Below are 19,899 nucleotides of genomic sequence, written 5' to 3'. Positions count from 1 at the left end.
ACCACCTGAGAGAGCCGGTCCACTGACCAGATGTCTCCACCGACCACAACCATCCATGGCGTCACTGGCGATCGGACGCCACAGGGAGATCTCCATGTACACTCCATGAGTTTTGGCTGTGGGCTTTAATGGGGAAGGCCAACCATCCCGTCATACTACTTGTTCATTCATTACTTTGCACAGCTTTTTTTTGTTTGTTTGTTTCTGTGTTTTTATGTTTACTGTTCTTTCACATCTGCACTTAAAGAGTGGCCTTACAGTCTCTTAGAATACTTTTTTTGTATTAATAATTGAAGCAAGAATAAGCAAACACGTGTATATTATCGTTTCTCAAACTTTTTCACTGTCAAAACCATCTAGAAAAGACTGGAAAGAAACTAAATTTAATGATCCACCAGTTAGATGAAACTCGTGCACTAAAAGGGTCAACGGTCCTTTGAATAGTTCTTTTTTTTTTAGCATAGAAATTAAATCAATTTCAAAACAAATTGCCTGTGTTGTAGTGTCAAAACATTGGCTGAAGTGAAAACTTGATGGATACAGTTAGTTTTATGGAACTCTGCTCAAGCTGGTTAGGTTTTTAGCATATTTTAAATTAACTCTTCCCTATTTATAGTAGTGATTAGAAGCAAATTGAGTTTGCTGTCATTTCTGCAGAGGGACACTCTATCTAGGTTGATTTTTAGATGCTTCTGCCCATTCAACTATTAGCAGGCATTACAGGGCAACATTGATTTAGTGAAAAGATACATTTCTGTTACTTCCATTATTTTAGACCTGGTCGGTTGGCAGCATTTCCATTGTGTGCGTGTGTGTGCATGTGTGTTTGCGTGTTTTACCACTAGATGTCAGCAGAGGACATGAAACCAATAGTCACGCAGTGCTTCCGTGGTACTTAAGGCACCACACCAATATGTCCCTCATTGGTACAACATGCTGTCAGCTAACTTCACGTCTTTCTTTCGTCCTGTGAGCTGTAACCTGTGTGTGAAAGTACTGGAAGAGGGAAGGGATTCTCACATTTTTCCTTTTTTATTTTTTTTTGCTCATCTCACATTTTTTTTCATCCCACCCCTCAAGCCAGTACCTGCCTCTCATCCTCCCCAATCATCTCACACTCCCATGCACGCCCATGCCTCCTTCTGCCCCTCCTCCATTTCTGACCTTTAGTTTCCCCTCCAGTCCTTAAGAAAAGAAAGCTCGTTTTCTGTCCCATGACCAAAGTGTTGAACTGTTTCTGTCGATATTTGCAGATTTGCTCATCTGTTTCCAACCTTTCTTCAGCAAAAAGGGCTCTCCAGCTGCTTCTGAATTAGACGAGCCCTTTGGCGGCGTGACGGCAGCGGAGGCCCCTTGAGCTGGCTAGAGTTCGAGGCACCTCCTTCTGAGCGCCTCTGAGAGGAGCCATAAGTGCTGGGGGCTCTCAAAGTCTAACACACAGCTCACATACACACATTTGCACACATACCGACACATGCAAGCCACGCCAAGCATGCTGCTTTACCCCTAGTGCCAAACTCCAAACTCTGTCCCCTATAACCGCCCTAAGCACTGTGGGTAATGCACCATGGCTTTCTTGGACATATCCCATGCCAGCAATGTCAAAAGTCTCGCTTAAGGACACTGTTGAGGAAAAAAAGAGAAAAAAAAAACACTTAAGTAACTCAGATTGCATTGAACTGATTTGGTGTCATTGGACTGTTTAAGGCCCCCCCCATACTCAACTGTATTGGACTACAGCCATAAGCTTCCCCTTTTTCCTTCCCTTCTCGTGCAAAACGCTTCAGCCTCCCCCTTTGGACACTTTTTACTCACTCATGAGGACTGAACTCTGACGCGACATCGCACTGCCTTTTTTTGCCACAAGCGAGGACCCTAAAGATGTGCCAAGACACTCTCTGTTTGTTCCGTTTCCCTTTCTTTTCTGCTCTCTCTTTTCTCTATCCTTTTCCTTCGTCTCTGATTTGACCCGTTTCGTTTTCTTTGTGTTAAACTCTGCATCAGAAGGGATGATGACTGGAAGCAGTTAGCTAAAGTTTCCCACTCCACTTCAAGGGCCGCGAGCAAAGCCTTTCCATGAGCGCAGGCTACGTGGCGCCCGAGTTAACAAGGCCGCAGCTTTGTGAGATGCGGCATACACAAGCACAACGTTTTGGTAACGAACGCCCAAGCGGCATAACAATGGAGCTCGGCATGAAGTTGTGTGTCCGCAAGGGTCGCATAGCTCACTCGGCCAGGTCAAATGATGTGCCGACTTTTTACGAAACCAACACGTTCTTGCGTTTGGCAGACGCTCGCTTCATAAAGCTGCAGAGTCTTGTTGATCCAGGTGCCTCTGGCCACTCTCAGGCTTCGTTCATGAGCTCTTGATGTAAAGTGTGAAGCATCTTTATGAAGGCCTTCATAAACCTAGAGAAGCGTAAGGGGGAAAAGCACATCAGCGGTACCGATCTCTCCAAAAAAAAAAAAAAAAAAAAAAAAAAAGACCGTTTGCAAGTCATGGATTGCACTGAGTTGTATGAGTGTAGTGTCTGTTTGTTCCACGGTATGATCTTTTTTTTTTTTTTCTCTTTTTTTTATTTATTTATTTATTTTTCTTTGTCAATTTCATTTATTTCTTAATTGTTTGCTCATGAAGCTGTGGAAGGACAAACTGTTACAGAGTCATTTATATGACCATGGAAATAATGGACACATATAGACTGCCATATATCTTGTAATGAACTTTTATTTACAATGGTATTCAATAGAAAGTATATTCTATAGGTATATGAGATCTCTAAAAACAGCGCCTCTGTTGTCCTCCGTTCCTTCGTCGGAACTGCAATGTGTGGCTCGGCCTGCTGATTCTTTCCAAGTGAACCTGTGACTTTGATTTGTATGGTGTCTGTATATATATATATATAAATATATATATAAAAAAGAGAAATAAAATGTTGAAAAATAAATTCGGAGGAGTGTGTCTGTTTGAAGTCCTATCCGCCGTTTATCTACTTCACCAGTACGTAAATGAAAGCGTCTCCTCTTGTTTTGAGTGCGATCATAAGCTGTTTTGTCTGGCGTGTTCAGGTTCATTATGTGCTGTATGTGTGATTGTTGTTGGGGTTTTTTTTTGTTTGTTTGTTTCTTTCATGTTTTTTTGTTGTTGTTTTTTGTTTGTTTGTTTTTTATTTTGGGGGCACTTTGTTGTGGACATTAACACCTGAACAATGAATTAACCTGATTATTTAACAGCGTATTTGTCCTTCTAGCAACAGCCTACAATATTTGTGCTTGCATTTTTTTTATTAACCTTTTTGAATGTCTAACCCTAACTTTACTAGTTTTCTTCTACAGCTTCTCTTTAGTAGCTGAACACTGATGCCCTTGGGAGGGAAAAGCCATGGAGGAACCTGCGCTTTTCCCCTTGCATTAACCTGTCTTATTCCTTCCGTTTTCTATCTGAAAATGCTTGTGATTTTGTCAATGCTATGAATCCAGTTTTGACTAATGGCACTGTGCTTGGGAAGGCCTCATGCTTTGGTGAGGTCACCAAAGAGGGTTCTATGGGTTTGAGTCATGACTCCTTGTGTGCGTATACTGGTCTGATGTGTGTGTTTGTGTCCTGGTCTGTCGTTGTTTAGCTTGTGTGTATATATTTATATACTGCACGCTTAGTGTACTGCTGTCTGTTGCGCTGTATGGCTTGTGCTTTCCACTCTGGGCCTCTCGAGAACTTTTCTTTTTTTAATTAATTTATTTATTTTTGTTATTCTTTTTATTTTGCCAAATTCTTTTAATCCCTTCCCCCTCACACATGCGCGCACACACACACGATACACACACATTAAAAACACAACACCTCTCACACTTTCACCTTCCACCTCCCCCTCCCCTGCCCCGTGTGTCTTTGTGTTTTGTTCCAATCACCGAATCGTTGTCTTGTTTCTTTACAGTCGCGGAAAGCCAGTGAGCAGACAAAGAGCACTGACTGTAAAACAGACAGCATAGGCAGTGGAAGGGCCATTCCCATCAAACAGGTTAGTTACTTCACCCAATCTGTTTCTGTTACTATTCACGGTAAGTATGCTTTTGTATGGCCAGGAGAAGAACACTTGTTCAGAAACTCTGCAGATGATTCGTATGTAGCAACCAGAGAGCTAGACGCGCAGGTTGCTCTATGGCCACTAGATGGCAGTACACTACAGGTTAAACCTCTATCAGGTATTGCCAAACGAGGACCTCAGCCACCCCAGGACTAACTCCAAAGTTTAGCAGCAGAGAACATGGAAAACCTCTACTTTGTACCTTGCCAAGTGGAAGAGCTTCTGATCAGGAAGTTTTAACAGAATGTTCTGTAGCACCCAACAATTGCATTTAGGCAAGAATTTGTTGCGTCTGCAGGTAAATATTTACATTACTCTGAAACTTGCAGATATATCATAATAAGGTGTATAGCAGTACTTTTATCTCATCAAATCAAACATATTCACACTGTGGGCAGCCCTTACCCATATATTCCTGCATGGATAGATATACAAGTACATTTACGTTTTTATGTACATTTATATGGTTAATACAGAGTATTTCCTTTACGACAGCCCAGTTGTTATTTCTGCTATTGTATTTAACAGACTATGTTATTGTATTTTCCATGGCTATGAATATGTTAAGAAAAGGCCCCTTTTCAAATGGAAATATGGAAAGGGATGAGGTCTGGGTGGGGTGGGGGTGTTATTTAGCTCACATGCAGTATATAATACGTTCTCCTCTTGCTGAGTTTAGCCTTGCTGTCAGCTGATTAGTCATAGTCATCCAGATTAATACACATCTATTCCTACCCTGCCGTGCAGCACACCTGCAAGACCACTGTGAAATAACTGGATTATAGGCAGTGGAACAGGTGACAGGAAGGTCAAAACTCTTCACTGCTGCCATACCAGAGAAACCAGAGAACCCCCCCCCCCCGCCTCTCTTACCACTGTATATCAATTACACCCAGCCTTTCAAGATAATCCCTCTTAAGAACTGTCACTGTAAGCTGTTTGACTGCATTGAGCAGCTCAAGAAAGAAAGATGAGAGAGATGGATAGAGAAAGAGAGAAGGTGGTCATGGTGGGACACTTTTGAATGGAGCTGATTGCTCAGCCAGTCAAATGCACAATCGGGAAGATCAAAGTGCCAATGGGAGTATAATTGCCTCCCACTGGGCAAATTACACACTGTGGGCTACCCCAGCCCACCCCACTCACCCACCCATCTGTAAAAATGGTAAATAAGGCCAACAAAGCTCAGGGGCAGCGTAGAAAGGCTGTCAACACTGAGCCATTGTGCTTATCACCAATAATACCCCACCTCTCCTCCCCGCTCCTCCCCTCTCCTTCTCTCTCTTCTCCTCCCTACCCCTCCGGCCCCCAGGTCACTGCTTCTTGGGCTGTCGAGCTTACAGGATGTAGACGCTTTTTATTTGGGCCATAAGAGGAAAGTCAAAAGTTGTCCTAGCGGTGGCATCCCCCCTCCTTTTCTCCACCCCAGTTGGATACACTTGTTTTCTGTACACTCATCAGACCTTGACCAAGGAGGACACGCTTTTAATAATATCTTTCTTTGCGTGTACAAGTAGCGCTTTATCGTCTGGAGGTGAATGAGATTGAGGGACTTAATCACGTAATGGCTACGGCACGTCCCATCAATACCGCTGAAGGCCTCTGATCACAGAGACAAAAATAGATTAACACATGTTCTAATTGCACAATTATTGATGTGACATACGCAATGCAACCTTTGTTTTCCACTTTTGCTATTGATCTGTTCTCAGCACTGTAGGGTGTGATTTAGCTGCTGTGTGGTCATGCCTCTGTGACTATTCAATACAGACATAGTGCTTGTGATAGTCCTACATTACAACGGCTCCTTTTTGATTCAACAGCCAATAGAAGCTGGTTAAGAAATCACGTTTAATAGATGGGTGCCATAATTCTCCTGCTTGCTTGTTAATGCAGAAATATATTGCTGTAGCTGTTAAGTTTGAACGGCTGTGTCAAAGCTGGTTGATACTACTAAGGTACTAAAACATTAGAAATATATACTAAAAAGGTACCGTATGCCTTGTTAATTGCTGCTGATATTTGCATTATGAAAGGCCTAAACCTGAATTCAGAAAGTTATTATTATTATTTTTATTATTACTGCTTAAATGTAGACTTTAGGGGGGGGGGTAATAATTATGATCTCTAATGCAGCACTATTGTATACCAAAAACTGGCACAAGAAGTCAACAACCCACTCCAGCATGGCTGTTATTTGCCCCCACAGCTGCCGCCTCCCAGCTCTAGTCTCATTAGTGGATCAGTTTTCACTGGTCTTTATTCAGGTTTCTGCTCAGAGTATCATGAGAAAATGATCACATTATGAACCAGCTATTGTCAATTTAAACAAATCAATGTGAGGACTTTTATCGCTGTTGTCCTGCACAAAACTTCTCCATTTTTGCAGTTTTATTTTCTGACAGTTTGAGTCATTTAATATTTTTTGAATGATACATTTAAGATGACATTGTCTTTTTGTTTTCATAAAAAAAGACAATTTTGGACATTTTGACTTTTGAAACACTTGCAACAATCTACAAACACTACAGTCAACTTTAAATAAACCATAGATTCAGTTGTGTAATTAATATGGTGTCCTCTGCACATGCATTTTACTTTGAAGGAAAACCTCTGTGATTCATATTAAAGACATATAGAAATAACATCTATTCAAGGTTTGTGTAAGAATTGAAAAGAGGACCCTGAACATGGACGTCCCAAAGTCACAGGCTTAGTCAAGTAAATTTAACGTTATTTGGACTATGTATGCAGAAACATTGCCTTATTTACTAGACCCAGGTTTAGTATTTCGTTTCCAATGTGTCAATCAGACCATTATGCTGTAGAATGAGAGGAGATGTAGGTGTGATAGGAGGATTAGGGCTGATCATCAGGTAAACAGCCTAATGCCCAGTTGACCCAGGGTCAACTCCTAATGAGCTGCTTGCAGAAATCAGCCCCCCTTTCAGGAGCAGGAATGGGCTGTTAAAACAGCCATGCCCCCTCTTCACACCCACACAAACAGTCCCACTTTTTTTTACTTGAAGTGTTAAGTAGCACAAGAAATCTCCCCTAATCCCTGATTAAGCGCACCCCCCCCCCCCCCCCCCCAAACCTCCCTTCAACCACGAACCTTGTTTGGGGCTCCCTCTGGCTCAGGACCTTGCATTGTTTGTCCTGGAAGAGCTTTAGGAGATAATGGAACAATCTGCGCTGTTGGCCGGAGCGGCAGGAGAGGGCTGACGGACACACGGTCTGGCTTTGAAGAGGTTCATATCACACAGGCTAATCCCAAGCTAGCAGAGGTCTGCTGGAGTTCACCGGCCGTCGCATACAGAGGGGGCTTCCGCACAAATTGGATTTAGCCTCCCCTCACATTGCGGCCAGGCTATTGATATGTTCGTGGGTGGCAAGGGCTAGAAGGGCAGGCTGGGAGGCGCTAGAGCTCTGGGAATTTGTATAATTAATGCCATGACTTACTTATGTACACTATATGTCCAAATGATTTGTGGACACCCCTGCAAATACTTTTGGCTTCTTTAACTTACACTTATTGCTGAAACAGATCTTTAAATGCACACACACAGCTTGTCTTGTCCCTTTAGAGAAGGACTGTCAATAGAATAGGACTCTCTGCAGCAGATAAAGATGAATCTATTGGCACGTCTAATGCTAGGCGTGTATAAAGTGAAACTGTGTTCTCTGGAATGATGGTGCTCCGTCTGGTACTTTTGGGATGAGAATGAGTCATGATCATCCAACATCCTGACCTCGCTAACATGCTTTACACTAAATGCAACCAATCCTCACAGCAATGCTACAAAATCCAGTAGAAAGCCTTCCCTTAATAGTACATATTTATTTATTTATTTATTAAACAGCGAATGAGCAGGTGTCTGATACATTTGTCCATACAGTATACCTACATACATCCTCACTTACCTGTATATGTGTGTACATGTTTATAATAAATGAGCAATAAAGAAGTAGTATATTTAGGGTTCTTCATCTGGTCAAGACATTTGGTTTTGCACTGCAGAATAAAACTTGTAAATGGAAACTTGTAGCCCCCTTAAAACACTATACAGTGCAAAGATAGGACTTTCATTAGTGAACCACAAACATGTGCAAGATCAGTGTTCTTATCTTCCTCTATCTCCTATATTTTTTTTACAGGGCATTCTCCTGAAGAGAAGTGGGAAGTCGCTGAATAAGGAATGGAAAAAGAAGTATGTCACATTGTGTGATAATGGCCTCCTCACTTACCATCCCAGCTTACATGTGAGTGACCTCAGAGTTTCAGAGATCTCAGAGATCTCCTTGATCTGAATGGTGGTTTTTGTTTTGTGGTTCCTCTTCCTTAATGGTGTTGCAGCCTCTGGGGCCTATACACACCTTAGAAAAGGTGTGTTTGTGTGTGTGTATATACTGACATATCATGTGACACTTAAATTGCACACAGGTGGACTTAATTTCACTAAGCATGTGACTTCTGAGCACCAGAACTTATTAGGGGCTTCATAGGAAAGGGGATGAATGAATATATATATATTCAGAAAATTGGCATGTGCATATATATGAATATAAAATGCACATGCCAATTTTCTGTTTTTTATTTCCATATTTTTTTTTCACTTCACCAACTTAGACTATTTTGTGCAGATAAATCATGTGCAATTCAGATTTTAAAACATTTAAATATAGGTTGCAATGTAACAAAATGGGTAAAAAAAAGTCAAAAGCCCAAAAGGGCACTGTATGTAAAAAAAAAAAACAAAGCAATCAGTCATGTGAACATGTAAATAACTTTATTGAAGGCCACAATGATTTCTGAGCCTTTATACCCAGGGTCGCTAGTCTTTTCTACAAAGGGCCGGTGTCGCTGCAGATTTTCATTCCTACGAAGCAAAAACTCGCCTCATGTAAGTACTTAGCTGATTAAACAAGTGGAATAAGGTGCTCCTGCTTGATTGGAATGAAAGCCTGCAGCCACAAAGGGCTTTTTCTTTATGGAAAAGATTGGTGACCCCTGCTTTCGACAGTCAGACAGGGCAGATATTCACTAGATAACCTTGCAAACATTTAATGTTCTGTGGTTTAAATTCTTGTTTGATGTTTAATAGGAATCACCATTTTATGGTGAACTTGCTTCATAATCAAAGCAAACAGGTCCCATGACCATGACTGCTATATTATTTCATCAGGAAATCGGTTATTTGTGAATAGACTGTCAATCATATTGGACATCAGTTGGTCTCTAGGGGACCGTGATTCTGAACCATAGGATTCTAGGATGAGGTCTAGACGGGCCATCCTCCTGTTGCCACGGCAGCGAGGGTTTCTTAAGGCTCTCACCACAGGGACGCCGCTGCCTGATCTGCTCTGAGCATTTATCTCTGTCAGGACCCCCACATGTACTTCATACCTCTTAAACTGTCTCAGAGGGCAGCTTTCTGTCTTTTCTTTCAGTCGTTCTGTCTCTTTGTCGCAATATCTGTCTCTTCACATCTCTGGTTTCTATTCTATTCGTTTAATCTCTGCAGTCTGAAAGCCCAACTTTTTTGGGCGGGTGGAGGCATTTAATGAAATCATTTTTCATATATATATATAAGGTTCATTTTAAAGAGAAATTTTTAAATTTTAAGTCTGTTATTTTGAAATTGTGTATCGGAAAGAAATGTACCACCTTGGATTCCTTTACCGCGAGAGTGATGGAAACCAGAGGTTGTTATGCCTTCAACGTTAGCCGTTTTATGTAATATCCAAACCTACATGTGTGGTAGGTCATTCTTCACACTTGTCAGTGACACTGACGTTGTGGTGGGGTGTTGGTGTGTGTTACTCTGATACAAGTGGATCAGATACAGCAGTGCTGCTGGAGTGCTTAAACACTGTGTCCAGTTACTGTTCACTATATTAGACACTTCTACCTAGCCGCTCCACCCGAAGCTCACCTGTTGCTGCCCAGTTTGTGTTGGTCAGCCTCTAGTCTTTCATCAGTGGGCACAGGATGGTGTTGTTTGTAGATTTCTAGGCGGTGGACTATTCTCAGTCCAGCAGTGAGGCTGAGGTATTTAAAAATGAGTGAACGCGCGCGAACACGCCACTGCAGGCTAACAAAGTATGTGAGAAAAGGATGGACTACAGTCTGTGATTATACAACTACAAAGTCCTCCTATGTGGTAAGAGGAGCTAATGAAATGGGCGATGAGTATAGAAACAGTGAGGTAATGGTGTTAATGTTATGGCTGATCAGTGTATTTATCATTATTTATGGTAAAAGGTTTGATTAGCATAGGTTTCGAATCACAAGTTGCAGAATCTAAAAGAGGGCTTGTCAGTGGGTTTCGTCAGTTGAACTGTAAGAGTGCAAAAGCAGTCTTGGGTCTTAGAAGTTATTCTTCCTGTGGGAACGTTATTTTTTTTTTGTATGCGTGTGACATGAACAATGTGAACAATGATTCTTGTCTTGCTGTCTTTTAAATTAGTCATGTGTTCACAACAACCCCCGTGTGATGTGATGTATCTTTTATACACTGCAGTGATGTACTGTACACGACAGGCAGCTTCTGGCTCGAGCATCATTACTTTTAGTGTTGGAGCTATTAGCGCCTGGACACCTGTGGCCCATGCAGCTCCATGAGTTACTCACACCATTTAACTGCAGTGAGGTTGCTGAGAGAGAAAGAGCGAGGGAGAGAAACTGTTTAATTTTGCATTGCAGCCAGCAGAGCCGTCCCACAATCCCCTTCTGTTAATTCTGTCTGCTACATCAATTAAATTGTTTGTAGAAACTAATTGAATATGGCTTAATCACACATCTTAATAGCTTTCGTGCCTCGAACTGGCTGTTAATTCCTGCAATAAAGTGAAATGAGAGCGCTCACTGGGTAATTAGCAGCGAGGCTTTCGAAGAAATTAGTGCTTTATGGTGCGCAGTAAAAACGCAGAGGAGTTTGGTAGGAGGCTTTCCGAGGCCAAAATCTCAACGCGGCTTTTTTGTGCTGATCGGGGTGATTTTCACCTTGGCTTACCCCATTTGAGTCATGCAAGCTCCCATCTAAATGGAATGGCCAGATTTAAATGGGAATGAGTCTATTTGCAGTCATTAGCGCTAATTCTTCTAATCTGCGGAAGCAGAGATGCAGGTGAAGTTAATCATGTGGGCTTTTGTTGGTGAACCGATTGCTGGAAGTTGATGGTCTTCTCGAAGTGGTGTCTTTAAAAAGCAATCACCGTGGCCATTCCTTTTTTCCACTATTGCGTGTGTCCTAAATTTCCTACCCAAATATCCACAGAACATGAAGATCTTGATTTTGTGTTTCAGGATTATATGCAGAATGTTCACGGTAAAGAGATTGACTTGTTGCGGACAACAGTCAAGGTGCCAGGGAAGAGGCCACCCCGAGCAGTGGCGACGGTTGCTCCGACTGCAAGCCCCAAAACCAACGGTTTAACCAAGGACAGAAGCACTCTGCAGCTCGGCATTGGAGCCACAGGTGAGGATGGTGAGGATCAGTTCAAAACACTGCAGATTGAGTTATTTTATTGCATCTATAGCACATTTACAATCTTCTGTGTAGGTTTCCTTTTTCTTCCAGTTAGACAGGATTGTAAAGCCAATTTCATTCTGTTACCAGTATTGCAGAAAACCAGTACCTGCATGTTTTGGCTTCAGCTCGGCAACACATTTTTTTCTTTTGAGCTTTTTTTTTCAGTTTACATACATCATTGTGAATAATGCAGCCTTCATTATATCAGTAGTTACGTAAAATTATATATTTTAAAGGGTTATGTATCTCATCTTGTTTGACTACACACCTGAACAGAACCATTTAAGTCATCTCAAAGCATGCTACTGAAGTGGTCATGGGCTGCATTTGTCCAAGTTGGTAATTTGTGCTGTTGATTATGACCCGTATATAAAAATCTGAAAAATATGGGATCCAGTTAAATGGTTGGATTAAGCTTTTCCTTTTTGTTGAATAGTAGAAATAAAGCCATCCGGTCAGCTGATCCTCATAAGAGTTAACGGACACCATGTAAGAGGATGGTGTAATTGGATTTAGGGAATTTTCATTAAGAGTAATTAATAAAAATTAGAAAGCCTATCCTGTTGGGGCTTCTGCAGTCTGGCACAGTTTCTATGTGTAGGGAACTGCCCAGGACCTTGCTGTGTCTTAGCCTGGGCTAATTGCTTTCATGCCATTAAAGACAGCGTGGCCAGGGCTACTGGGAATTGCAGTACTCTGGACCAAGTCCAGATTCATGGGTTCTACGGAGAGGTGGGTTAATTAGTCAAAAAGAGAAGAGGGATGTGTGATAGTTTCCAGTAGAGCTTGAGGAAAAGGCTCAAGGGTTGGAAGCTGTTAAGAGAGCGACTAATGATTAACCTTCAGTTGACTGCAGAGGTAAAGGGTTGTTTTTTTTAGGGGGAATGGGGACAGTGCTTATGCATTTGGACCTGAAATAGTCTGCACATCTGGGCCATGTTTTGGCCAAAGAACTGAAAATGAATGTTTGTAGGTAAAAGAAAAAACACAGAAATGGCTGTGGGCAGGAGAGACAGTCACATATTTAGCCGTTTGTGTTTTAAAGTGCTAACTGTTCACAGTGCACGCTATAGATCACTGATGTCATGTGCTATTCTGCTGTTGGCATTATGGTCTCTAAGCTGGACTTCACTCAGATAGAGATGAGTGGAATATTCAGAAACTGCCCCTGCTGTGTTGCGCTAAAAAAAAGTTCCAAAGCCTGTACAACTGAATCTGTTTACCAGAATTACAGGGTCATTTAATAAGATGAAAGACAGATTTTTTACACTGCAGACATCAAGCGTGGCAACCTTGCCAAAATACTCCCAGTATCCGACTCCGACCATTTATTTCTGTCACATAGACATCCAGCTTAGAATTCCCAATATAGGCCTGACGACAGCTACATAATGATACACAACTATCTTAGTTTATTTTGATGTGTACACTAAAACAACATTCTACAACCTCAAATCAGCTTTCAAATGAAACACTTTTGTTAATAATTTAAAAAGTAATCAAGGAGTCTTCAATGCGCATGTGTAAATTGCTCATCAGGATTCGTTATGGACATAAAAATGCAATGTTACGATGTAATAGTTACAAGAATTATGATTAAAATAGTGCTTCCTTGACTGGTTGTGCAAAAAGGCAGTTATGCAAAAATCTAATGTGCATCTTCTGCCGGAGACAGCATTTCGAAATGACCTTTTGCTTTTATGCAAAGTGAAAAAATAAATAATGCTACTAATGAACATTGCTAGCAAATGTTTTATGCACTATAAGACGATTACAAAAACAGCATTCTATATATAGGCTTACAAAAACAAAAAAAATAAACTCATGCATGTTGACTTCAGTGAAGGTCTGGGCAATAACTTGACCAGTCCAAAACCTTCCACTTGTTCCTCTGTAGAAATCTTATTTTTGTGTGTTTGATTCATTGTATTGCTGCATGATGAAGATCCTTTCAGTTAGACTGGATACATTTCTTTGTAAACTGGCTTCTGTAGACTTTTGAATTCAGTATAAGTTACCATCTTCCATATCTTCGATAGAAGTTCAAATCTATCCAGATTGTCGTATTAGCTGTGCCCAATTCTTTTGCAGTGGCTCCCTCATTTCTCAGCTACAAAGTGGCTGGCTTTCTCCCCATATTTTCCTTACATGGGGCTCTGAGTGGCTCAGCAGTCCTAATGCGCTACCACTACTGCGAGTTTGAATCTCGAGCTATGCCTCTTTGCCCTCAGCTGTCAGAGTCAAAGTGAGCACAGTTATTCTTAAGAGATGTTTGTTGGCCCAGGCATCTGTTAGCTGGTTCTGTGGACCCAACACTTTCCTCTGAGGGATGCCGCATTAGTGGCAGTTTGAAAAGAGACGGTGATCGGCTTCGCATGTAGCAAAGGAAACGTGTTAAGTCCTTACCCTCCTATTGTCTGCAGCATTGCTAGTGCTAGGCGAAGCTACAAACGGGTGGGTGTTCTAATTGGGGGCATTCTTATTAAAGCTGCCATGGTGTAATTTTAGATCAAGCTGATCTGTTGTCTCGTCTTTAGTGTATAGAAAAAAAAGAAATTGGACTTGCCATTCCAATACTTTCAGAGGGGACTGTAATCAGTGCTCATGTGAATAACCATAGGCCAAGAGTTTGTCTATATAAGCATTCAGAAATGTCTGTATAGAAAAGTTTAAATGGGAGCATTGTTAAGGACTTTAAAGTGAAGCATCACTGCATTTAAACTCTGGATTTTTTTTATCATATGTAGACTTTTTTTTTTTTTTCGTTTCTGTGTTACTGCTCAAGGTGTCGCTTGACCCTCCAGCAAGCACCAAACCAAACCAAATGGCGTTTCCTCCTTACGTTATTGACACAGGCGCCTCTGCCAATCCGTCTGAAACGGTGTTAATTTCCACTTGAGAGGGAGAAGGCTGCAGTTCGCCATGGGCCTCCGCTGAGTGGAGGACCTGCACTTGATTATGCAATCTGATTTTGATTTCATTAGGCATGCAATTGATGCGAGGGAACAAAGGGGTAATTTTTCATTCATGGCGCTCTCGCTGAGCCCTGTCTTTTCCTTTCGCCAGTTATTCATTCACGTCTCCCCCCTCCCCCAAAAAAATGAAGACCATTAGGGACGCTTTAGAAGGAGGGTTCGGGGAGGGGGGCATGAAAAGATAGAGAAAGAAGAGGGGGGGGTGCTAACAGAGGAACGAACGAACGAACGAAGGATGGTAAATGAATGAACGCATGTGTCCAGGAGTAAAAAGGAGTCTGTCGACATGAGGCCTGGTCTAATCTTTCTGCTAAGTACTCACTGGAACCGTTTAAATATGATGCTTCTGTCTGAGAGCGTTCGCTTGTGTCACCACAGACAGATACGTAATATCAAAGCGCTAATGGTCCTGCCCATCAGCCTTAATCAATGACATCTGCCTGAACACTGGAAACGCTGGTGGAGGTGTGTGTTCCAGAGAGCATGTCGGCTTCTGATTTGGGTGTATTCGTTTGGATGTGCACCATACAAATATGTCACATTTGCGGTATTATGCATTTGTTGGGCTGTTTTTTATTATTTTTTTGGTTGTTTTGTTTTGTTTACAGTACCAGTCAAAAGTTTTCTAACTTTAGTATAGTGAAGACTATTGAATAACACGTACAGATTCAAGCTGTGACCTGTATAAGTAACTGTTTTAGATTCCTTTATGCCTTCATGCATCTTTGTACACTCTTGACATTCTCTCAAGCAATTTAATGAGAAGCCACCTGGGAAACCTTTTCACCAGGCTTGACAAAGTTAGATAAATTTCAATGAAGTGTTGAAAATGATTTGTTGGGGACATTAAAAGATCTTCAGATTTGTCTTGTAAATTTCTAAGAATTGAGACCTTTGATTTGAAGTGTCTCCAATTATTAAAAATATACAGTTATGTTTATTACCTTGACCATGACTGTACACATACTATTACAAACGATTCTTTGAATGATTCCATAGAAGAACCTCTTTTGTAATAGAGAACCATGTTTGTAGTAGAAATGTGTAAGTGTTGAAGGGTTAGGAATCTTAACATTAAGTGAGAACCTTAAAAGGTTAGGCACCTTTATTGATAAAGTGTACAGTTAAGTGACTTGTATAGAGAATACTTGCAAGTGTTTCTTTTTTTTTTTACTGAAATGCATTGGTTCTAACATAGCATAGTGTTTTACAAGCAAACCTACTTATACTTTTGAGGTCAATGGTTTTTAGCTGCTCGTTTAGACGTGTAAGACTTGCGTACAGCTGTGTGAATGATTGCCGTTTTACCTCAGCGGACAGTTTTCAGGGTCTGACCTATACACTACTCAACATACCTCCTCAGACCAGTTTATGGAGCCTCAGTAAGGCCAGCTGGCCACTTGATCTCTCGGCTTGGGCTGCAGACGATCTAACCCCACCCCTCTTCAACTCCCTTCCCTCACTGAATCCTGTCCCTTTCCAGTCTCCCGCATTAGCATGGATGCCTCATTATCTCTGCACTTGTACATAATGGCAGCGGCTGCTTGCAGGGGTCAGGGCACCGCGGCCCCGTGACTGCACGCCTCATCAGCCATCTGAGAGACTGGAGAAACGAGGAGGAATGGCCGCCGCCTCCCGCTAATCCATTGCCTCCACTTAACGCTCCGAATCTCGTTCGCCACCCCAACAAAGAAACAGCATCTTTAGCTTGGTCGGATTTGGGTGTATAACGTACACATTGTGTACAGGTCGCGCTGTGTTGAAGAGGAGGCTTCGCTGCCTCATCACTGTGGTCATGAGGAATAAACCTTTTGCAGGAAGAGAGCAACAACTTCATGTAACTGTTGTCTAATGCATTGAGAAGGGTGTTTTAGGCTATGTCTAAGTGGTCTCATGAGATGCTGTACTGATGAAATATCACTAATTATTTGTTTATAATAATTTATTTATTGTGTTGCTGTCTGACATTAACATTATGGGGGAGGGGCGCAAATATTCGATTTAACAGCCACTGCAGTAATAAATGTATTTCAGGTAGTTTTGGACCATTGGTCTATTCATCATGAAATACTCACCGTTATATTTAAAGAATTTGCATTTCTACATGTTTTTTATTAGAAATCTGGAACTGTGGGAGCTTTTGATTGGACTGCTATTAATTCCACAACATTTGAATGTAATACAGCTGTTTAAAAGAACTACCAAGGCCCATGGTCAAGCACTAGGTGATGCCTTTGCCTTTTGATTTAACTTGTGAGTATGCGCGCACGCGTGTGTGTGTCTGCGCGCGCGTGTGTTCATGTTTGCCTGTGCCCCAGACATGCTCCGGGGTTACGGCGTGTCAGTCTTATATGGCTGGCGTTGTAATAACCCTCGTGCTGTATGTGTGTGTGAAGTGGCGGAGCAGTGCGAGTACAGTGCTCCTACCCCACATTTTCCTCTGATTATTCTCTCCTTGTAATTACATTATCTCTCCTTTTATGCAGAATTGTTCTCTGGGGACTAATTGATAGAGACATGTTTAATTCATCAATCATTAGCATCAAATTTGACAATTAGAGATGATTGTTGAATTCTTGATGGAGATGAGGCGAGGTTAGTCAATTATTTGTTCTTTTTTTTTTTTTTTACACCATTAGACTAGTGCATGCATTAATATAACTGGATATGATTCTTTGAGACTAGATACCAATTTTGCCTTAAGATCAGTTTGGCTGAATAATGAGTCCGAGAACATGTTTTGTAAAGTTTTGTGTCTTGAGCAGCGAACCAAAAAATTTAAATTGGTTAATTATCAGTTCCCCATTCTGATCATACTCCTGCATTTTGTATTAGGAAGTCCTGGTGGACTTTATCACAAGGTGGACAAAGCCTGGTGCACTACAGTGTGTCTGTGTTAAATCTTTTTGGTATGTCGAATCAGGCTAAAAAGTTATAACTATTCTTTTTGTAGCTGTTATCAGCAGTGGTTTGTCAAATGCTGTTGCAAATTGTTGCTGAAAAACCTAAATGTGAATACTGATTTAGATTGAGGTTAAGTGAAGATCTAATGCAAACTGCGAGATGTCTTGGAGTGAAATCTATGAAGAGAATGCCTAAATAAAAGAAAGCCTCACACCTAAATATGCTGTGTGTAGATAGTAAATAGATAATGAGCAGGGGTGTTAATGTCAGTACAGACCCAAAGATCAATAAAAAGCAATGTTGTAGTTAAAAGCTCTATCTCTGGTGTGCTCCTCTGTGTCTCTAAATAGTTTTTCATGAAAACCAAAGTCAGTCATTTAAACTAGTATTTCCGCCTTTATTTCTATTCTGCTTCTAGCCCAGACTCAGTGTTTTATCTGTTTTTACAGAAGATTGTGCTTCTTTGGTACAAGATTGTGCTATTTTGAAATTAAAGTAGTATTTTAAGGACATTTTTGCCACATTAAAATCAACGGCCATTGACCAGAATTCATAGTTTAGTAAAACGTCATTGGTAACACTGCTAACCTCCACCTGTACGAATTACCGTTAGGCTCCTAGCACTGTATTCCTCCATCTCTACAAAATGATCTGGTTTAGACTTATGTCAGTGGCATGAATGTAGATGATGATTCAGAGCTGTCTTGTGTTTGTGGACGTCTCAGCATTAGGCCTAGATTGAAGACAAAACCAAAGAGGTCCTGCACCGCTTGACAGGTCTTTCTGCCCTTACACACGTACTGGATCTGGTTATTAACTGATGGTTTAAATCCAGTCTGTCTGAACGAGAAAAATGGCAAACTGTCCTAAAAATTTTGTTTAGTGCCTTAGCCCTCTAAGAGTGAGTGAGGACTGAGTTTTGTTGTTTTTTTTTTTTTGTTTTTTGTTTTTTTTTAATCACCAAGATTACTGAAACACCTCTCTCTGCTCCAGTAGGGAGATGAATGGAGCGGAGTGTTGAGCTCTCCCTTAAAAACAATCCATGGTAATTACCGGCAGTCTCCGCCGTGCGGCATCCAGCAGCAGACGGCATTTTATCCGCGTGCTAATCGCCCCGCAGCCTTATTTAATTTCATCCGTCCTCACTTTTAAACACGTCGCAAGAGATGCACGCTCGGCAGCCGGGGGCAATATTATGACACGAGTAATAAAACCCGTCCCGTCAACAATGCCGATGTGATTACGCGTCTTCCGAAACTGACAGCCGCAAGAATACCCTCTATTCTTTCAATTACTAACGAATTACTCCTGATTGTGTCGAGGCATCTTTCTTTGCGCCCAGCTTTTGCACACCAAAGTAAACTCGCCGGCGCAAGCTCTTGTTAGCCTAATGCGTCTTAGCCATTAGCGGGAGTAATAAGTGTATCAAATTCACATAATCATGTCTAATTAGTATCGGTAATTATCTTGTTGGGCGCAGGAATATTAATCTCGCTGGTGCCCGCAGGGGAAGGGCGTCTCTCGGAGGGAGGGAGCGAGGAGAGCTCCTGCCTCACGCTGAGGATCGAGCTCGCTAAATTAGCGCGCCTCAAATCAGAGCCGCGGAGGGAGGGAGGGAGGAAGGGAGGGGTTGAAGCGAGAGAACGACAGAAAGAGAGAGACAAAGCAGTGATATGGCATTCGTGAACAGTTTTGAGACATATGGCAAATAAGTTTTTTTTAGACTTCCATAGACCTGCGCCTGATAAGTATCTTATCTAGTCATTGTGGCGCTGGTGGTTGTTGCTCTGTTTTGGTGAGACTGGAAACAGTAATAATTAGGCTCAAAGAAAAGGTTTGGCAAAACTTCAAATTTGACCCCCTAATCTAGTTCATCAGCCAAGACGTATTTAGTGTCTGAAGTTTGGGTCTTTTTATTTTTGAGGTTCTACTAGGCTAATTTTGCAAACTATGATGGAAGTTTATATCCCTTCAATGTAATGATGTAAAGCTGCATGCCATCATCACAACTTGCCTCAAAGTGAATTGAGTTCTATTCATTTAAAGTAGACATGTGCACTTACCGACACAGTATAATCTTACCTATAAAAAATGGACAAAAGTATTTCACATGGATTTCACTAAAAGCCATCCTGAAGCCTGAATTGTAGTTTTGGTTTGTTTGTTTTTACCTCTTTTGCCACATTATAGCTCTAGTGTAAAACTAAAGTAAAAGTAAATATTTCCTGGATAATCAAATACATAGTACAGAGTTAATAAATGTAAATACATGGGATGTTTTTTGCAGTGCATTTAACTTCGTCTGATGATGATGTTATTATTAGTACTACTAATATTAGTATTACTACAGCTACTGAATAGTATTTTTTTTAGGATGTTATATCAGGTATCAGTAAAGCA

The 19,899-nt window shown here is 41.3% G+C and overlaps 1 protein-coding gene across 4 annotated transcripts in view; it reads left to right on the top strand.

Annotated features, from left to right (window-relative positions):
- The window catches only part of agap3 (ArfGAP with GTPase domain, ankyrin repeat and PH domain 3), a 137,201-nt gene that overhangs the window by 81,136 nt on the left and 36,166 nt on the right, over window positions 1–19,899 (top strand). For 2 of the 4 annotated variants that reach the window (XM_072680236.1, XM_072680234.1), the window contains exons 9-11: window positions 3,936–4,019; window positions 8,244–8,348; window positions 11,395–11,575. In XM_072680236.1, coding sequence (XP_072536337.1) covers window positions 3,936–4,019; window positions 8,244–8,348; window positions 11,395–11,575 — 370 coding nt within the window. The remainder of the gene's footprint in view (window positions 1–3,935; window positions 4,020–8,243; window positions 8,349–11,394; window positions 11,576–19,899) is intronic. The other 2 variants (XM_072680237.1, XM_072680235.1) reach the window with 1 other exon arrangement.

This window comes from Salminus brasiliensis, chromosome 5 (assembly GCF_030463535.1).
Source record: "Salminus brasiliensis chromosome 5, fSalBra1.hap2, whole genome shotgun sequence".
Taxonomy (NCBI): Eukaryota; Metazoa; Chordata; class Actinopteri; order Characiformes; family Bryconidae; genus Salminus; species Salminus brasiliensis.
The sequence above is the reverse complement of the archived record's forward strand: the minus strand, read 5'-3'. Positions and strand labels throughout refer to the sequence as shown.